General features: G+C 42.9%; 1 protein-coding gene across 4 annotated transcripts in view; it reads right to left on the bottom strand.

The window, feature by feature from the left end:
• ANO6 (anoctamin 6) overlaps nucleotides 1-20,237 on the bottom strand; it is a 160,240-nt gene that overhangs the window by 89,361 nt on the left and 50,642 nt on the right. For all 4 annotated transcript variants that reach the window (XM_019514613.1, XM_019514616.1, XM_019514614.1 and 1 more), the window contains exon 2: nucleotides 1,168-1,247. In XM_019514613.1, coding sequence (XP_019370158.1) covers nucleotides 1,168-1,247 — 80 coding nt within the window. The remainder of the gene's footprint in view (nucleotides 1-1,167; nucleotides 1,248-20,237) is intronic.

Here is a 20,237-nt window from a genome sequence, read left to right as displayed (position 1 = left end):
GATGAACACCTTGCTGGGGTCGTTTGACCCCAGTACTCTTTCCTGCCATGGCAGGGGGTCAGACTTGATGATTTTCTCAGGTCCCTTCCAACCCTACCAACTATGAAACAACTATGAAAATCTCCTCAGGTCATGGAGGAATAGAGTCTGTCTCCCACATCCTAGATGAGTGCTCTAAACACCAGGCTATTAGTAAAAAGGGAAAAAACCTGCACCTCTGATTTTATATATGGCATCTCACAGTGCCTTCAGTTCAGCTGTTTTTGTTAAAAATGTGTGAAACAGAAACAAAATTGTTCATAAGTCCCACTATGAAAGTTCATGGGATTTCTAGCATAACTCTATTTCATTTTGGTTTGCTCTGTTTCCATTCTAGCTTGATCTGAAGAAAAGATTTTTTCATTTGATTAGCTAAAACAAAAATTAAAAGTATTCATGTAGGCCTACCTAACCTTATGCACAAGACACAGGCTTCCTTAAGGCACAGACATCTGATTGTGACTGTTCTTTAATTTTAGTTAATTAACTTCTTGGAAGTAACATCTTTGAAATGTATGGAGAAAACAGAATTTTGCCCACGCAGAGCTGTACTGACCACCAACTCAGTCAATATGAACTGGGCTTGACTGGTGGACGGAGTGATCCTCTGTGGCACATCCACTAGAATGGGCTGTGACCTACACATTTTGCTAGTGCATTTCAGTACCATTTATTTACTGAAAGCAAACTTCTTTAAAATGTAAAACTACTAGGCAAACTTAATTCTATACAGTGCTACAAGCTCTCAAATAAAATTATATGTTGGAAATAAGAATAAATGCAACACAGTACACATCCTCCTCACTCATTATAAGTTATAGATATCCAGGTGATTAAGAGGCAATTTTTTAATCTGGTTTGAGGCCTGGCTTCCCTATATGTAATTTGAAACTATATTTTGCACCCCAAGGTGAAGATTCACAGAACACCTGAAAAACTGCACCTCTAAATTAGATGACAGGGGACCAGAGTTGGTAGTTAAATATGCAACTACTCATGTTGAACTACAGGCACTAATTTCAACTACAAAATAGAAGCTTTCTCTTCTGGAAGCCTACCTCAAAACTGTATTAAATATCTGGAAATGTATAGGCACATACAATTAACTTAAAGTCAGGTAGTACTTACCCATTCTGCAGTATGGAGATTTTTCTGCTCTGAAGTTGTTCCATATCTGGAAAAGATAGTCTGCTCCAGTTCTTCCAAGACTAAAAAAAAGAATACAGACTATAACATTTAAGCTATTTGGAATTTTTGTGTGAGTGACTTGGATGCCAAAATACTTGACTTCTCTTCACAGTTCTAATAATTTCTTATCTTTGTGCTTCCATACTCTTAATTATAACAGGTCTGAGTTAATCAACATGTTTGAATCTAAACAACTCATCCTAGTTTATGCATTTGTGGAGTTGCACTGATGAAACCTAATAAAAAAGAATGCCTTCAATCTTTATTGGCACCTCATAAACTCCATGCTCACTGTTCCATACAGTAATACATGGTGGAAGAAGGCTTGCTATTAAACCCAGATGCTACTATTCTTACTCACACACTGAATAGCACTTTGTTTGTCAAGTAAACCAATTGACTTTACGTGCCTCCCAAGTCAACTGAATATTTATCAAATAAGACATTTCTCTGGCTTGTCTATGCAAGAGGGTTTTGGGGAGGGTAGGAAGAAAGAGACCTGAGCCAGAGATTTAGGCCCACCAGTACAAATAGGTATAGACATACTGCAATAGTGTAAAATGCACCCTTCTCCACAGTGCCATGTCTTTAGTAGTTTATACAGATGAACCTACCCTGATGCAAAAAAATCCCAGTGTTGACATTTTCTCAATGTGAGAATCTGACTCCATGTGTACCAAGCACAGTGTAACCCTGCCTGAGGTTGACTGTATTTGTTATTCAGTAATAGCTACCATTGCCAGGTAATTCTTATTTTATGTCCCAAAACAGGAATGGCACAGGTAGGAACACAAATTTGTGGTAGGATGTGAATAACTTCCACAAAACTAAAAGGTAAGGCATGCATGCAACATTAAAATACTGCCCTGAGTGATATCCTGTTAAAAAAAAAATGGTTCCCAGGTTCTAGCAATGTGCTATTTCTTTTTTTTTACAATACAACACAAAATCTAAATGATTTAGCGAAACACAAATTATTCTACATCATATCAGTAGTTGTTTACAGGTGGTAAAATTGGCTGCCAGGTCAAGCACTGGGTAATATATAAGACACCCTAACAAAACTGCTACCAGAAGGCTCATGACAGGTGAATCACTCTCAATGACCAGAATTGCTACCTTGTTAAGAATTAAAAGTACTATCTTTCAGCATCCAAAATATAAAAATATAAAACAAAACCCACATTTGAGGCTGGAGAAGGGTGGTGGGGTAAAGTAAGACAAATACTGTGTTTTCCCACAAATACCAGATACTTCTTCATGCTATTTTCATCCCCTCTACCTTAAAAATGGAAGAGAATTTTCTGCCAAATATGAGTTTTACTAGGGAAAGAGTTGTTGACATGTGTGCACTCAAGGGCTAAACAGAGACTCGGGGCCCCAAGTTACCAACAATATTTGTCAATGTGAACAGATGGTGCTTTTAAATAGCAGTTAAATGAGTGCCAGAGAATCAGGTGAGACATATCAACCTCACAAATACTTCTAAAGCTTTTTAAATGTTTTTTTAGAAATGTACATTTGTATGTTGCCAGAAGCTAATGATTCGTCGACTAAGCTAATTTATACTAACTGAAGATATGATGCTACAATACTTTCCTATCCAGAATGGCAAAAAAATTTACAGAATAATATATAACAAAGCGTGTTTATAAAGCTATCCATGATTTCTAAGCTGCATATTGCAAAGTTCCCTGGTTCAGTTTCTATTTCTGATAGTGTGGTACGAACTGTGTGATAGGGCCTGTTCCAGATGTTAAACTCAGTTTCTTGATCTGTCCTGTGTTGGTGGTGGTAAGTCCAGGGAGGAAAGCAAAAGACACACCATGGATTTTCCATCAGTATAAGTTCCAGAAATGTTTGAGTCATAACTTAAAATCTTGGCCCAGTTGGATAATCAGAGTTGGTCAGCTCTCAAAATAAATTTCTGGAAGTGATTGGGGAATAACAGTAACATCTTTCAAAGTATTAGCTAACATAAAAAACCAAAAGAACAGTAGGAAAGAGCTCATGGCTACAGTTCACCAATATTAGACATATGCTGAATCATATTACGGGCAATTAGGTAACAGTGATACATTTCAGCATGTATGGTAAGATCACCCCCTCTGTATATCATTACATATTTTTAGGGCTCCATTTAATCTAGAGTATAGAAATACCTCTTGTATCAGACTTGTGACCATCAGTTATACTCTTAGAGATCTGTTCTGCACAAAGTTAAGGGCTACTCTGTATCAGGCAGTGGAATACTTCAATAAACCTGCAATTGAGGAAGAACTGTTGGCTGCACATACTGCAAACGGGACATGGCCTGGAAGCACCGCAGGCAAACTGTACTGTTATCTGCCTCACTCTACACTGCACTATAGGGTATTATACTGAGCAAAGCCATGTATAAAGTGCAATAGCCCCTTCAGCCACCAGGGGAAGCCTTTGAGCAGGGATCTGGCTGCAGTACTGCCTCTGAAGACCTCCACAAAGACCATCTACAACTCCTCAAGTAAAAACCAGATGTTAAAACTGGCCTGTACTCTGGCCCAAGGACATGATTGCAAACTCCTCCTCAGCACTGTCTAGAAATCTTTTCAGCAGAATTGGAAAGAGAGGAGAGGAGAACCCTTCTTTGTGGTGGAAAGGATTATTACCATACTTGTTCACAAGTACTGATACTCTGTGGCTTAGCAGTAATAAACATCAGATAGGGCAAACTCAAGTTGAAACAGCTAGTGCAATTTTTCTCTCCATCCATATGTCTGGCCTGTGCTATTTCTACACCGGGGTGCTCAATCCCTGGCACATGGGCCAAATCTGGTCCACAGAACCATGGTAATTGCCCCATGGGGATCCTCATGGATCAGGAAATTTGGCAGCAGGGAAGCAGTAGCAATACTGTCACCCTTCCCCTGCTGACAAATACCCAAGCCCTGTGTGACTTGGTCAGGGTTGAACTACTCCTTCTTTCCCCAGCCTGGCAAGATCAGGATCAGGCCATGCTTCCCATACAACCAGCTCTCCCCTCGTGGTGCCAGGCCACACATTCCCGCTCCATGAGGCTGGGTTGGGGCGAGGTGATGCCTCCTCTCCCCCTGCATGGCTAAGTTGGGGCTCGGCCAAACCTCCTCCCCCCACATATCTGGATCAGGGCCTGGCTGTACAATTGCACCTTGTCTTGGCTAGCTCTCCAACATTATCTGTGGGCCATTGGCAGTACACAAGGCCTTGGGCAAAAGGGGACCTGGCCATTCCTTCCTGCTGGGACATTAATGAGCAATAAGACAAAGAAAGGGAAAGAGAGCACAGGAATCTACTAAATTTGTTGCCTCTTACCCCTCCTTGGTTGAATTATACAATTCCTTTTTGAATGTTCCTTTGTAGGAGTATTTTAGCTGAATTTTCTCATAGTTATCCTAGTTTCCAAGATCCTACCTCAGTGATGCTCAGTGCTCTTTGTTATACTCCCACTAAGAGACATTATGCTTTCTTCCAAATGGTAGGTTCTAGATCTGTACACATTCCTTTACAAAATATCTGAACAGTGCCTGAGAAGCATGAAGGGCCTCGAGACCAAGAGTCAGATTCTGCACCTCATCTCTAGAAATATATACAACTCTAAAGGCACTGTGCTGGACAACAGAAGACATGTTGCTTTAGGATACCTTTACAACGTGGTCCCCATCTTTAAAAAAGGGAGGAGGGAGGACCCTGGAAACTATAGGCCCATCAGTCTTACCTTAATCCTAGGGAAACTCTTTGAGAAGATCATCAAGGAGCACATCTGCGATGGGCTGGCTTCAGGGATGATGCTCAAGGGCAACCAGCACAGTTTCATTAGGGGCAGGTCATGTCAGACCAACCTGACTGCCTTTTATGATCAGGTCACAAAAGCATTGGATGCAGGTGTCGCCATGGACGTAGTCTTTCTGGACTTCAGCAAGGCCTTTGACACCGTCTCCCACCCCATCCTCATTAAAAAACTAGGCAACTGTGGCATTGATGCCTACACAGTCAGATGGATTGCAGATTGGCTGAAGGGTCGTACTCAGAGGGTGGTGGTGGATGGGTCATATTCGACCTGGGGGGAAGTGGGCAGTGGAGTCCCCCAGGGCTCAGTCCTTGGGCCCGCGCTGTTCAATTTCTTCATCAGCGACTTGGACGACAGGGTGAAAAGCAGCCTGTTTAAATTTGCTGATGATACCAAAATTTGGGGTGAGGTGAGCACGCTAGTACGGAGGGGCCTGGATAGGTTGCAGGGGTGGGCTAACAAAAACAGGATGCGTTTCAATACCAACAAGTGCAGGGTGCTGCACTTGGGCAGTAGTAACCAGCAGCACACTTATAAGATGGGAAACTCCCTTCTTGAGAGCACGGAGGCAGAAAGGGATCTTGGAGTCATTATTGACTCCAAGATGAACATGGGCTGACAATGCGAGGTCACGGTTGGCAGGGCTAACCGGACCTTGTCGTGCATCCACAGGTGCATCTCAAGTAGGGCCAAGGAGGTGATCCTCCCCCTCTACGTGACACTGGTCAGGCCACAGCTGGAGTACTGTGTCCAGTTCTGTGCGCCCCATTTCAAGAGGGAAGTGGACAACATGGAGAGGGTCCAGAGGAGGGCCATCCGCATGATCCGTGGACAACAGGGCAGACCCTACAATGAGAGACTGCGGGACTGAACCTGTTCAGCCTTCACAAGAGAAGGCTGAGGAGGGACCTGGTGACCGTCTATAAACTCACTAGGGGGGACCAGAAGGGTTTGGGAGAGACCTTGTTTCCCCTAGCGCCCCCTGGCATAACAAGGAATAACGGCTACAAGTTGCTGGAGAGTAGGTTTAGATTAGTCACCCGTAAGAACTACTTCACAGTCAGGGCGGCTAGGATCTGGAACCAACTTCCAAGGGAAGTGGTGCTGGCTCCTACCCTGGGGGTCTTTAAGAAGAGGCTTGATGCCTACCTGGCTGGAGTCATTTGAGCCCAGTTTTTCTCCTGCCCAGGTGGGGGGGTTGGACTTGAAGATCTACAAGGTCCCTTCCGACCCTACTTCTATGATTCTATGAACCTTGGGTGCCTGCAACGTAAGGTAGAGCGCCCCAGGAGTTGCTCTAATTTAGGGGGTGTCTATAGTTAGATTAAAGTGTGATATAATTTCAAGCATAATAGCTAGACCAAAATAACTTCACGTGCAGACAGGCCCAACTCTCACAGCTGCGTAAAGGCTGGACTGTAGTCCAGTACATGTGTATACTGGGTGCAGTGACCATACCGCTGGTTCTATCCCTGACATGCCCCTGTGCCACTTAGCAGATTAACTTTTATGTTTCTCTTTTGCACACCTATGAGCCACACACTGTGGGTGCCACCCCCTTGATCCCACCCCACTGCACGTGTAGCCCAGCTCCTTTTCAGCATGTGTGCAGCTCAGCTCTTCCCTGCTATACGTACAACCCAGCTCCCTCTGCTGCATGTGCAGCAGGGGCAGCCTGGCTCCCATCCCATCTCCGCAGAACCCTCCCATGCCACATGGGCAGTGTGGCCCCCTCCTGATGCATTGTCCTGACTCCAGGAGTTGGGGCAGGAATAAAAGCTGGAAGAGGGAGGGGGAGCCTGGAGACCCCAGCTACCACTGCCTCAAGAGAATGGGATAAGCATGTGGTCACATTATAATCCCTTTTAGGCTGCATGAGGCCCGTGGGCTGCCAGCTGGACAGCCCCATTCTGGATCATTAATGAGGATGTTAAATAACTCAATACTAGACACCTAGCAAGGTACTGGATACCTCCTCCTTCCACTGAGCTTAAGATGGAAAGCAAAATGGAAGCATAAAATAATTGTTACAAGGCAAAGTATCCTGTCTTGTTATTTGGATTCTCATCTTTGTTGCTATTTCCCTGAAGACTAAATATATTTCTATAACAAAGCAACTAATTAATAGTAACTGTGACCTATTTACTTGCTTTCATTATTTCCAGTTTGCTTCAGCATTCTCTTGAATAATTCAATTTTGTACAATATGGGAATATAACACTACTGTTATGATGGTGAAACTTCATGGAAGCTGGCAGGTGTGACAGCTGTAGTTAAGCTACTTGCTGGAGTAAGAAAGTTGAAGCAATTGCATTTACTGCCCAAAATGAAGGCCACATGGAAAACCAGTCAGAATCTGAGCTACGGGATAAAGTTTTGCTGGAGACTGATAGATAGAGGAAGGCATGTGTTGGTAAGCAGCAGTACTCAGAAGCATCCAAAAGAAGATACTGGAAAGACGTAATGAGAGAAACACTTCATGGGCAGAGGTCTAGCTGGAAAGAAGTTTGGACCTGTGAGCAAAGACACTGCCTCCCAATTTTTAATTTGTATTGTGTTCAGGGGAAGAAAGCTGTGTACATTTTTTTGTAAATCAATAATTTTGCATCAGAAATACCTGCCCATTTTCAATTTCTCCTTCTATGACATACAATTCACAAAACACCAACACCTCAGGCCAAAAGGAGCAGTGATATTATTCAGCCTTGTAAATCACCTAGCGAAGCTAACCTAATCAAAACAGGATTGTTCTGTGTCAAGAGCTCTTTTCAAAATACTGATCATGACCAATATGAAAAGTCAGCTCTCCATGTGACCCTGTGAGACACTGCGAAGGACAAGAACTTGGCCATGACAATGAATAAGATAGCTAGTGTGTAATCATGAATGCAAGGCCAATTCATGATGCCTGCAATTCCCTCATGTCCTCAAATGTTGTTACCTTGCATTAAATGTCATCCCTCACTTTCCTAAGAGTATTTGGTAAGTGAGAGCATTGACTGGCTGTCAAATCAGTTTAAAAATAACAACTGAAAATCCTTTGCTTGCAGACAATGTTAATGGAACACTGAGCTCTCATTTAATGGTTAAAATTCACCCCGCTGCAGAGGGTCAGCACAGAACTTATGCTCCTTTCAGCTCTTGCTTAGCATCTTGGTGGGATCTCTCCATTGCAAAGGTTTTGTATTTGGCTTTGCACCCAGGGATTTTTAGATAATGATGTAGTTTGGTGACAGACTGCATGTAAAACTGTAAATAAAATGTACAGCAAGACAATTAGATCATTTATAGTTGATTGGGCTTGGGGGTAAATGAGATGCATATGAAATAATTTAATGAATTTTGAAAAATACAGTGAACATCTGCACTAACTAAAATACAGAGAGTTTTTCTCTGAATCAAAATCTTCCCCTACAATGTTTATATTGCAGCCTTGTCCGACTACATGAGAAACAGAAAATAAATTGTTTTTATCTATTTGCCTAAGCTGAATAAAATAACTTATTAACCAAATTAATAAAGCATCAAATTCTCCATCATTGGCCCATGTGTGCTCATACTGAATGGAGTGAAATGCTTCTGTTGCTGCCCTGCCTCCTGGTCAAAACCAGTGTCTAAATGTAACATCCAAGTAGTGCAGGGTTGGGCAAAATACGACCTGAGGGCTGGATCCAGTGTGCAAATTCACGGGCCTGCAGCTTCCCCAGCTACAGTCTACATGGAGCTGAGCCCCACCTGCTGCTGCCCAGGGCAGCCAGCAGGACTGCTCCCGGTGTGTTTGCAGCCGCCTGGGTACTGTTCATTTCCCCCACCTTCAGCACCTCCTTCTCCAGCTTCATCTCCTGGTGGCTTTCAACCCACTCGGCCACCAGCAGGTTGCTCCTAATTGGCCACCTTGGCTGCTCATTGTGCCAGGCGGGTGAAGTGGGTGGAAGGCAGGTTGAAGCTGGAGCCATAGCCCTGCACACTGAAGCAGGAGCTGCCCAGCTACAGCTTCTCCCCCTCTACCTGGAGCAGCACAGCAGGGGCAGGAGGAGCCACAGGAGGTGAAGGGAGCCAAGCAGCACCTGGGCAGCTGCAGTTGCACCAGGAGCAGCCCCACCAGGAAGCTATGTGCACTATCTGGAGTCAAAACTGTCCAGTGGGTGCAGGTGGGAGCACAGTGCAGGCTGGCCCAGGTGGCAATGGGTGGGGCTCAGCCCCACGTGGAGTGCCATGGCGGCAGCTGCCAGCCAGATGCTGGGCAGGGGGAGGAAAGCATCAGCACCAGCCCCACCTTGTTGACCTCTGCTGCATGTGCCCCCTGGCTCCCCTCCCTCCCCCCACCCCTGGCAGGCTCCTGGGACCTAGCAGGTAGCTAGCCCCCAGCCACACACATGCACACCCATCCCCCACATGCACCCCTGTATACAGACCCACACACCCAGTCCCCTCTCCCTCCTATATAATATGTAAGAGTTAGGCTTTATTTGGGGTAATCCCCTCTATACATGCTACTCAGAAAAACATAAATCAGAACAAAACTTATTTTTTGAAATAATATTAAAATATAGTAGATATTTAATTTTTAGTATACTTATTTTTTGTAATTTGTTAAAATGATATCTTCTAAAATATTTTACGTTTGCAGCCCTCGACAGCTCACCAAAACTTGGTAAGTGGCCCTGCAGCTGAAATAATTGCCCATCCCTGAAGTAGCGTGACAAAAAAGTCAAGGGCTTTTTTATCACATTACGTGGAGCTCCTTAAAAAGGGGTCTAACACTATGGTAGTAACTGAATTTTGAGACGTTTCTCATGCTGGTAACTGTAATTTTATCCATGAGTGACTGGTGCCTCCTGAATCTGGGGGGGAGCATCTGCAGAAGCCGCCGACAGCCACAGCCCTGTCATGGGGGCACTAGCCCTGCCGACAGCACTGGTGTCAGCCATCGGGGAGCACATGCATCTCTGCGCACCCCATACCAGTTGCCTATGATTTGATCATTTTTCAAGAAAGAGTGGCTCATTTGCTCACAAGGGCTTACCTCACATGTACAGTCCCAGGAATCATGTGAAGTGATGAGGCAAAATACCCAGTTACAAACTGGGTTCTGAGATTAATAAAAACTCTTCAGCACTGTTTTTAAAAAATCATATCTCAGTCTCAGACCAAGATAGTTTCAGGTGGTCGTTCTCAGATTCTAAGGAAATTGAAGGCCCACAGACTAATTATTTTGCTCCTCTTCTCTTTCTTTCTTAATGTGGCCCAGGACTACTATGCAGGCAGAGGCATCTCCTAGGAAAGAACTGTTATCAATACATTTAAGACAACCAGCTAAATGAGGAGTTGGCAACCACTGTCTTCATCACAGCAGAAAATAAACATTAATAACTAGGATGGATAGGTATTGGCTCCCTGTAAGTCTCAAGAGCACATGTTGTCCATGACGTGAGACAGCTGCATATTCTGAAACAGGCTTTATGAACACGCTCATTTTAAAAAGGCCTAGACAAGACCTTTATCAGTAGAAAGGCCTAAGAGCCTTGGTCTTTAAACCTAGGGTTTTGATCCTGCATTTTGGAAGGCAAATATATGATGTCTTGCTTCAAGTGTACTTAGAAGACCAGGCTGAAATTGAAGATGTAACCATTGTGGGCGACTGAAGAAATTCCTGCCAAAATAAAGGGGGAGGGGTTCTCTAAATGTGGAAAAACTTCCCTTTTCCAAATCCCAGTGCTCACATGGGGAACATCAAGAATTAAAAGAAAGTTGGCATACTCTAGGACTATGAATAGAAAAGGAGCTGACAATATATAGATTAGGGGGAGAATAAAACCAATTATTTTTTGAAAAAGATGTGGTAGAAAAAAATTATGGAAATCATATTTTAAAATTGAATTCTCTTTTATTTTAATTAAATGTTCTAAATATTCTAATTAAATATTCTAAATTTCTAATTTATTTGTCTAATTTAATAACTGTAATAAGAAAGTCTTCTCTCTTTATGGTTGCTTATAGCCTGTTTTGAGGATAGGTGAATAAACAGACAATAATTAGTTAAGCCAAAAAACTGTTTAAAGCTGTTACTAAAAGCACAGCCACACACAACAGGTCTTCAGGTATCAAATCAAGGCCCGTATCTATATTACCTAGTAAGCAAAATATTTATTTTAATTTCAGAACATGCAAGCATACTCAGGATGTAGTTACAAAGTCACTACTGTATCACCACAGGAATGTAATGGCTGTCTTAGAAGATGATTCTTTTTTATTTGGAAAACTCTTCTTTCTGCTGAGTAATCTTTTCTTACAGTTGTTAAAACAAAGTACCCAGGACACATGGTTTGAAATCCAAAAATAAAATATCTTCTAGGTCTAGCCATAAAGAAAAAGATGGTTCAGTTGATAACATAACATAAAGAATAATTAAAATCTAAGGCCCTGTTTCCAGAAGCTGGTCAGAATCAAGGCAACCCCTTCAGAAGAAATAATGTGGCTAGTAGACTGGTATCAAGTGACAAAGCAGTTTCATGGATAAACGATTGGGCTAACTGTAGTGTTTGTATATGTAGAGGGCATAAGATTAGAATATTGTTGCTCAATTTTTACATGTACAAATCTTAAATGGACAAATGCATGCTCTCCATTTGAAAGTAGGTCATTTGCCCAAAGCCTGTGGCAGAACTACCGCTCATTTCAATGGAAGCTGGACTGGCTCCAAGTTTAGTTGTTTATAAACAGAAAATAGCCCAGATTTTGATTAGCTACACCACTGTACATCCAGACCTATGCCGGTGAAATCCAAATGCTGACTCCAGATCTTCACTGGTGCAACTCAGTCTAGACATAACCCATCAGAGAAACTTCTACTCTGGTTTACATACCATGCAACATAGCATGGGGGTGCATTGGGTTTAAATCAGTACAGAAATTAGCCTGCTGTACAGACACATATTAGAGGATAAGCAATTTTCCCTCCTGTGCCAGAAATGGTGGTTGTTAAGAATTATTTCAACTTTCATGAGTTAAGAAAGGGCATTTAGGCTCATCAGACTGTAGGGCTGGAAAGGACCTCACAAGGTCAACAGATGTCTGAAACTTGTTCAACAGCTCTCCTAACTATACAGTTGGTCCAATAAAAGATATCACAAAAAATCCTTGCCTTTTAGACATTTCCTGGACCATCACAGCTACAACAACACTTGAACCCTACTTCAACTTTCATGTATCAGTAAGGGGATAACTAGACAACTATTATAGGTGGCATTTTAAAACATATTAACAAACACTTGTTAACTACCACAGATTTAAACTGCATGGATACAGTGCAGTAATATTTAAAAACATGTAGCTGGTTGCAGTCAAAACTATAGGATAATGGAAAAAACTGATCAGGAAGTTCAAAACCCTTTCTGCTGACACAGGTGCGGCACCTTGAGATCGGTGCATGAACAAACGACCATCCACGCATAGAATATCCCTGCTTTGTGCTGAAGGATGTTCTCAACCATCAATGTACAAGGTTCTCTAATCTCTACAGAAAGCCTCTTCAGGACAGAGGAAATAGACAAGAGGAAGGTAACAGGGCTATGCTACATCAATCATTTTCCCCACATACTAGAAGGGGATATGCTGTGATGGCAATCCAGGGTTTGTATCTTCCTTTCTTCACATCTCACTCTGTACCACAGGCCACTTTCATTTCTAAAGGGTATACAAAGGGCAGTGAAGATGTCCTGGCCAGAAGACAAGGGACATAGAGGCTAATGACTACACTTGGTGCAAAGTTTTGTGTCCTCCAATGCAGCTATGGCATTTGAGAAGTGAATCATGCCCTACTGTATTATTTCCATATCCAGGAATATATTTTCTAAAATTTTATTTCCAAAGGGAAAGGAATCTTGTGGCCTAAACTTCTTTTGGCACTATGCCTATGACTTCCCCACCACTGCTGCTGTCAGGGGTCCACTGTGGCTGTAATAGGGAAGCGCTGCCAAACTACAGTCAGCCACCAGGCGGGCAGGTGACATTGGCGGTGGGGAAGCTGTAGGGGTAGCACCCCATACTTGGTACATGGGGCACCACCACCACTGGATAAGGGAACAGTAAGCAGGGCATGCCCAGCTTGGCACCTGGTGGCCTGGGGGATGCAGGTAAAAGTGCTTGGGGGTGATGGGGCGAGCCCACACTGTGCGCACTGCTGCAGGGGCTGGGACAGGCCTAGGCACCACTCTCCAGCAAGTAGAAGGGGCTACCAGGCGAGAGTTGCTCCCTCAGCTGCATGCTTGGCTCAGCTCTGCTCCGCTCTGCTCCAGGCTAATGCTGATATACTCAAGGCCCTTCCCTGCTGCCCCCACCCCACCTTAGCCTAGGTCCCTCTGCTTGGTGGGGCTCACATCCAGGATGGAGCCGCCGCAACTGTGATCCCTCTGTGCATGTCCCCACCTGGGCTTGGGGCCATTTTGCTCCCCACCCTCCCCCCAATTTGGCCTTTGCTCCTGGGCTGCCCCACACAAAACCCTGGCTCCACTGGCTGGGAGGGTGCAGTAGGATCACCCTCTGACTGGGAGTGGGGCTCTGGGCATCCTGGGCCATGCTGAGCCAAGAGCAGGGGGGAAAAGCCAGGCAGTCCCCAGCTGGGGTCCCTGCTGGTGGGAGAGGAGAGGTGGCAGGGGTTAATTCTCCTCTGCCTGAGCCAGCCGTCCCATGCCCCTGCCCCCTCCATTCCAGTGGGTGAAAGTCTGGCAGGGGCTGTTTTGCTCTCACCAGGCAAACTGGGCTGTGTCCCCGGCACACCCACCCTCTTGTCAGCCAGGCATCACTGCTCTAGCTAGGGAGCAGAGGGGTGGAGCTAACTCTGCTCTGGTCAAGCAGACAGCACAGCCCAGCCCAGGCCTGCAAAGCATGCTGGAATACTGCGGGACTGTGATTTAACTTGACTCACGAAGGGGTCTGAGAGACAAGTCCATAAACTGCTTTGAACTACATTCAACCATATTTATCTTAAATTAGTTTTGGCCATTTTGACACTGGTTTATGTGCACTGAACTTATGTTCTGTTAGAGGTTTAAACCAGCTTCTGATCACTTAAACCAGTTTATGTGTAACTTCTGTCCCTAGCCACTCTGATAAATTTACTTCCCCCTTTATATTCCAGCATATTTTAAGGTAGTTTTATTTAACTAAAAAACAATTTAAAATACTGTTTTTGCATAAACTGAATTCCAATTACCATCCAAATCAAGCTTGACATAAGGCATTTATACACGTGCTCTGGGAGTAGGGGGAGGGGGGCTGTGCCTTAATTAGAGCAGCTCGGAGACCTGCTCTAATTAAAGCACCTGGAGCATCTTGTGTATCAGTATCCTTGGGCTTAAAAATGGCAGCAGGGTCATTTTAACTAAAGCTCTTTGACAAGCTATAGTTAAAGCATCCCTGCTACTATTTTTAGGTATGGGGGATGCTGATACAGAAGATGCTGGAGTCTGCTGGAGCATGATAATCACAATGCTCCAGAAGACTTGATTAATTGAGTTACAACATGTTGGAGCAGCCTTGCTGCTCATGTATAGGGACCCATAGATTTCAAGTACATACATATTATCTAGTAAAAAAGAAATTAGTTGTTCTCACTTATCTAACACAATAACAAAATGTGAAAAACAGGGAATCTCAGTGAATATATGTTGACCAAAAAACTGTTGAAATAAGTGTATTTAGCCAGAGAGCTAGAACCAATAATGGACTTAAAACTTGGGTAGAGTTGAACAGTCTAAATCCAAAATGCAATCCATAATATCCTTCTTAGCTGCTTACTAATCCTCAAGGAATTGATACTGACTTCAAAGTTCTGTACAAAGTTCTCTTTAGTGCCCAGAGTTATGAACTGGTGCATGCATAAACTTCCCCAGTCTGGGCAGTTTGGGGCCCACCTTCTGGCTAAGCCTGATTGAGATCCAGAAACTAAGGCTTTTGTCTGAGTCCTCTGAATTTAGAGTGATCCTATGCAAAAACAGCATGTCTATGGAATTTAAGTCTATACTGCAATGTGTATGTACAAGGGGTACCTAAGTAAAGGTTGCATAGGTAGCTTTAATTTTGGAATTTTCTAACTTTTGAGTGCTTCAATTTGCAATCTTAACGTTATTATTTTCTTTGGATATGGACACACAAGAGTTTTACTGCAGAGTAAAAGTGAAGTGCACACATGACACAGCTTTACAACACAGTAAATCATTCAAATCCAGGAAAAAGTTACCCACAGAAAAGCATGCAGTAAAGTTGCTATATGCAAAAGATACTATGTAGAAACTGTCATGTGCCCACTCCCCTAGTGTATTGCATCCAAAGGAAGTCCTTTGCCAAATGAAAAATGGCTCTTACTGCCATCTGGTGGCCAGGTTCTATAACTGTGCCTACTTCAAGCAATTGACAGAGAGCTGGTGATGTGTCCACTCCCTACTGAAGAATAAATTTACTACAGAGTAAAATCTAGGCTACATTGCTCCATAGTAATCATGTTCAGTGCACACATTTTTTTATGCAGTTAATATATGATGCAGTTATTTGTACTGTATCTCCTAGTATTTGGATGCAGTCACCAGTAGAAAATAAGGAATAATTCAGCTGCCATTGGCAACTGGTAATAGTTGTATTTCATTATTACAGCTATTTCAATATGGAGAAGGATGACTGATGGCTATACCTTCTTATGTAATTAAGCAAACAACCTCAAAAATTATATCTGAAAAATTTTAGATATTCCTGCGTACAGAAAGAATGCAAAAATTATTGCTAAAACATTATCAAAGAAAAATTTGTTTTGACTCTAGATTTTCACCTAATCAAGGAATTTAATTAGTGAAATATATGTAGAAGCTAAGATATAATACCCGCACATTTAAAAGATCACATAGCAGCAGCAGGACATATAAGAAAAGACATTATAAAAGCAACAGACACATTTTCTTAACAGCTTACATATCCAGTTTGCTAAGTTTTAGAAGTAAATATAAGATTGTATAATTATTATAAATTCAACATAATGATGGAAAAACCTGCATGTATTCTTTGATCTGTAGTCACCTTTAATACATATTTTGGATTCTGCTGTCATTTCACAAAAGCCCAGTGATTAAAGCTAGGTAGGTCTAGTAAATTAATATTTAGTATCTATGGCTTTAAAGACACAAAGGGATCTAAACTACCTTTTGGCAGAAGAAGGCAAAGACGTACCAGTGGGAAGTATGTTACCAATAGAAAGTATGCAATAGGAAGTATGCTTCTACTACTATTCATATGTGCAGCCTGATAAGAAAATACAAATAACCTTTTTCTATCCCCAGCCAAAATGTTGGATGCAGTGTACAACAGGATAAAAATAAATAGAAACACAGATACCAAGTGAAGATGCAGATGCAAAAACAAGTTCTGAAAATGTGAAAAGAATAGCATGTGCTCAAAACTGATCATTAAACAGTGAAAACTTTGAAGGCATAGGAAAAAAAGGGAACCAGAATAACAACAACAAAAATTAAGGTTGACGGTAGACAATAAAACAGATTTCTGTGGAGAAAGGGTGTCACACTGAAGACCCCATGACCAGCAGGCTTTAGTCATCCATAAAGTCGGGGTGATGTGTGAATGTAGGGATCAGACAATATTGTGTTAACAGATAAAGTCTTAAATGCAACCAGGAAAAATAACATTAATGACTTTCAAGTAGTATCACTGGCTTTAAAATCCATAGGTAACTAAAGCAGAAAATACAGATGAAACATAAAATAACTACCTCAGATCAGTAAAAAATGCTGATGCTACATTTGAGCTATATTGCAAGAGATCATATTACTATTCTGAGTCACAAAAACAGGAAACAAAACTAAGTGAGAATCATGCTCACAAGGCCATCCATTGCTCTTCTGCTCAACATAGAAGAAGTAAAAATAAATTTGGTAAAGTTATGCAGCAAAAGAAAATTCTGTAATGCATTACATATAGCTCATCATGGAAGGATAGGGTCAAACATTGACACTGATGTCCTATAAAAAGGGACAGGACAAAACAGAAGTAATGTCATAGCAATACTCTTCCTCTTCTCAGGAAGAACTATTAAATGTACCAAAAGGACAGGACTGGGTTGTAACAGGGAATTTTAACTACCCTGGTATCTGTTGAAAAATGATATGGCAAGGCATGGACCTTTAAAGTCCTTCAAAAAATGGAGTAGTCTACTAGGACAGTAGATATTAGATTTGACTAACAGGAAGATAGATTGAGAATCTAAAAAGTGGAAGGTAATTTGGATGAAAGTGATCATAAAATGACAGAGTTTGCTATCCTAAGGAAAGGAATGTGTGAGAATACCAGAATAAGGATAATGGAATTCAGAAAAAACAGACTTCAATAAACTAACTGGTAGGTAAATTGTTAAATAAACTGTTAGGTAGGATCTGTTGAAACGAATAAGTGCAGGAGATCTGGCAGTTACTGAATAACAGCATATTAAATGCACAATGGTGAAACTATCTCAATGCTAAGGAAAGATAAGGAAACAAAGTAAGAGACTATTATGGATTCCAGCAGGAGTTTTTCAGTAATTGACAAATGAAAAAGGAATCAAACAAGAAGTGGAAACAAGGGCACATGACTAAAGATGAATATAAAGGAAAAGCAAAAGCATATTGGGAAAACATCTAATAGATCAGATGCAAAGTGAATTTCAAATCAGCAGAGAACAAAAGGGACAACAAGAAAAGGTTCTATAAACATATATGAAGTAAGAGGAATACCAAGGAAAGGACAGGTTCATTACTAAATGGGAAAAGAGAGTAATCAGAAGATGCAGAGAAGGCAGAAATATTCAACATCTTCATTACTTCAGGCTTCACTGTCACTGGGACAAATGCCTTGGAGTAGGCTGCAACTGAAAGACACTCCTGAATCACCAAGATGAGAAACCTTCAGCAAGATCCCTTTGTGTCTTCAAAGCCAGCAGGTGTCAGAGGTGTTATACTATAACTCACTTAGATCAAGTCCTCTTCCCTCAGGAAGGTGCACTCATTTCACTACAAAAAAGGGGAAATTGTGACCAGATACTTTATAAAATTAATTTTAGAAAAACAAAGTAGGAGGGCAGGCCAGAATATGGAAAGAACAAGTTAGAAAAAATACATAAAACAGGTAAGTTCAAGTCAGGATTGCCTAAAAAAACTCACACTACACCTTCAAAGGTACTAGCTGAAAATCATTAGAGATTATTGCCAAGAACTTACAGAGGACAGACAGAGTCACAGAACACTGGAAAGGTAAACATACCATATTTACCCAAGTCTAAGAAGGCTTCAAATTTAACACAACCCCTCAATAATTAGATTATATATATGGAAAATTATGTTTGTTATAATTTTCCCTGTATAGCTTCTAATTACTTGAGGGTTGTCTTAAATTCATCCTGCCCACTGCTGTGACAGAGAAAGCAGTGGCAGAGGTCCCCTAAGAAAAAACACAGTGGTCATTGTGGGAGACTCCCTCCTAAGGGGGACTGAGGGGACAATCTGCCACCCTGACCCCCTAGCCCAGGAGGTCTGCTGCCTCCTGGGGGCCCGCATCCAGCCCTCCAACCACTACCCTATGCTCCTTATCCATGTGGGCATGAATGACATGGCTCAGAGCAATCCCAGCCAGGTCATGAATGGCTACAGGGCTCTGGGAGCAGGGCATAGGGGACTGGGTGCAGGTGATTTTTTTTCCTCTATCCTCCCGGTTATGGGGTCATGGACTGAGGAGGGAGGTAGTCAACTGAAGACAGTGGCGCTGGTGTCACTGTGAAGGCTTTGACTTCCATGATCACAGTCTGCTCTCTGGTGAGAGGGACAGCAGTCTGCTGGGAAGAGACGGCCTCCACCTCACTTCACTGGGGAGGAAGCTCTTCTCAGCCAGAATGGCTGATCTGCTCGACCAGGCTTTAAACTAAGCCCGCTGGGGGATGGGTGGGCAACCACCAGAGCAAGCCCGCTAAGCAACAGTTACAAAACCAACAGGCTAAGGCACCTAAGGGATTCCACTCCTACCCTGGCCCTGGAACGGTGTCCTCCTGGGAATGTGAGGAATGCTAGGGCTCCCAATGGGACACTTATGTGTCTCTACACCAATGCCAGGAGCTTGGGGAACAGACAGGAGGAACTGGTCCTCCTACTAAACAAGAAAGACTACGATCTCATATGGATAAAGGAGACTTGGTGGGACTCCACCTATGGCTGGGCCACAGGTATAGATAACTATACCTTGTATAGGAGAGATCATGCAGATAAAAGAGGTGGAGGTGTAGCTCTCTATGTCAAGGACAGCTACACATCCCTGCAAGCTGACATCGGCACCCAAGGAGGGTGACTAGAGACCCTCTGGGCTAAAATACGTGAGGAATGTGGCACAGGGGACACAATGGTAGGAGTCTACTATAGACCCCCTAACCAGGAACAAGAGATTGACCAGGAATTCACCAGGGAACTGGCTGGGGCTACACGCTCTTGGTGCATAGTTGTCATGGGAGACTTCAGCTACCCAGACATCTCGTGCGAAGAGCACTTGGCCAAATCCAAATGGTTGCAAAACTTCCTCACGAGTGTGGACAAACTTTACCTGACCCAAGAAGTCTATGGACCCACAAGAGGTAAAGCATTGCTAGACTTGGTACTGGCTAAAGGGGATGACCTAGTCAGCAAACTAAAGATCGAAGGAAAGCTGGGAGACAGTGACCATAAGCTGATCACTTTTACTAGCCATCGCAAAGCTGGCAAGTCAGTCAGCAATGCAGAAGCCCTCGCCTTTAGGAAAACTGACTTTTTTAAGCTCAAGAGGCTTGTTGTAGAGGCACTAAGGGACCATGACTCGGCAGGAAAACAAGTCCAAGAGGAGTGGTCTCTCCTTAAGGGAGTGATCCTGGAGGCACAAGAGATGTCCATCCCATCTCGGAGGAGAGGTAGCAAAAGGGCACAGCAACCCCGTTGGCTCAGCAGGGAACTCGTGGACCTCCTAAGCCAAAAAAGAGAGGCTTATAAAGGATGGAAGATAGAAATCACCACAAAGGAGGATTACTTTGCACTGATCCGTACCTGTAGGGAGCAAACCAGGAAAGCCAAGGCTGCAACCAAACTCCACCTGGCTACACATGTCAAGGACAATAAAAAATCCTTTTTTAGATATGTCGGGAGTCGGAAGGAAA

The sequence above is a fragment of the Gavialis gangeticus genome, unplaced genomic scaffold (assembly GCF_001723915.1).
Source record: "Gavialis gangeticus isolate Ggan-Ray unplaced genomic scaffold, GavGan_comp1, whole genome shotgun sequence".
NCBI lineage: Eukaryota > Metazoa > Chordata > Crocodylia > Gavialidae > Gavialis > Gavialis gangeticus.
The sequence above is the reverse complement of the archived record's forward strand: the minus strand, read 5'-3'. Positions and strand labels throughout refer to the sequence as shown.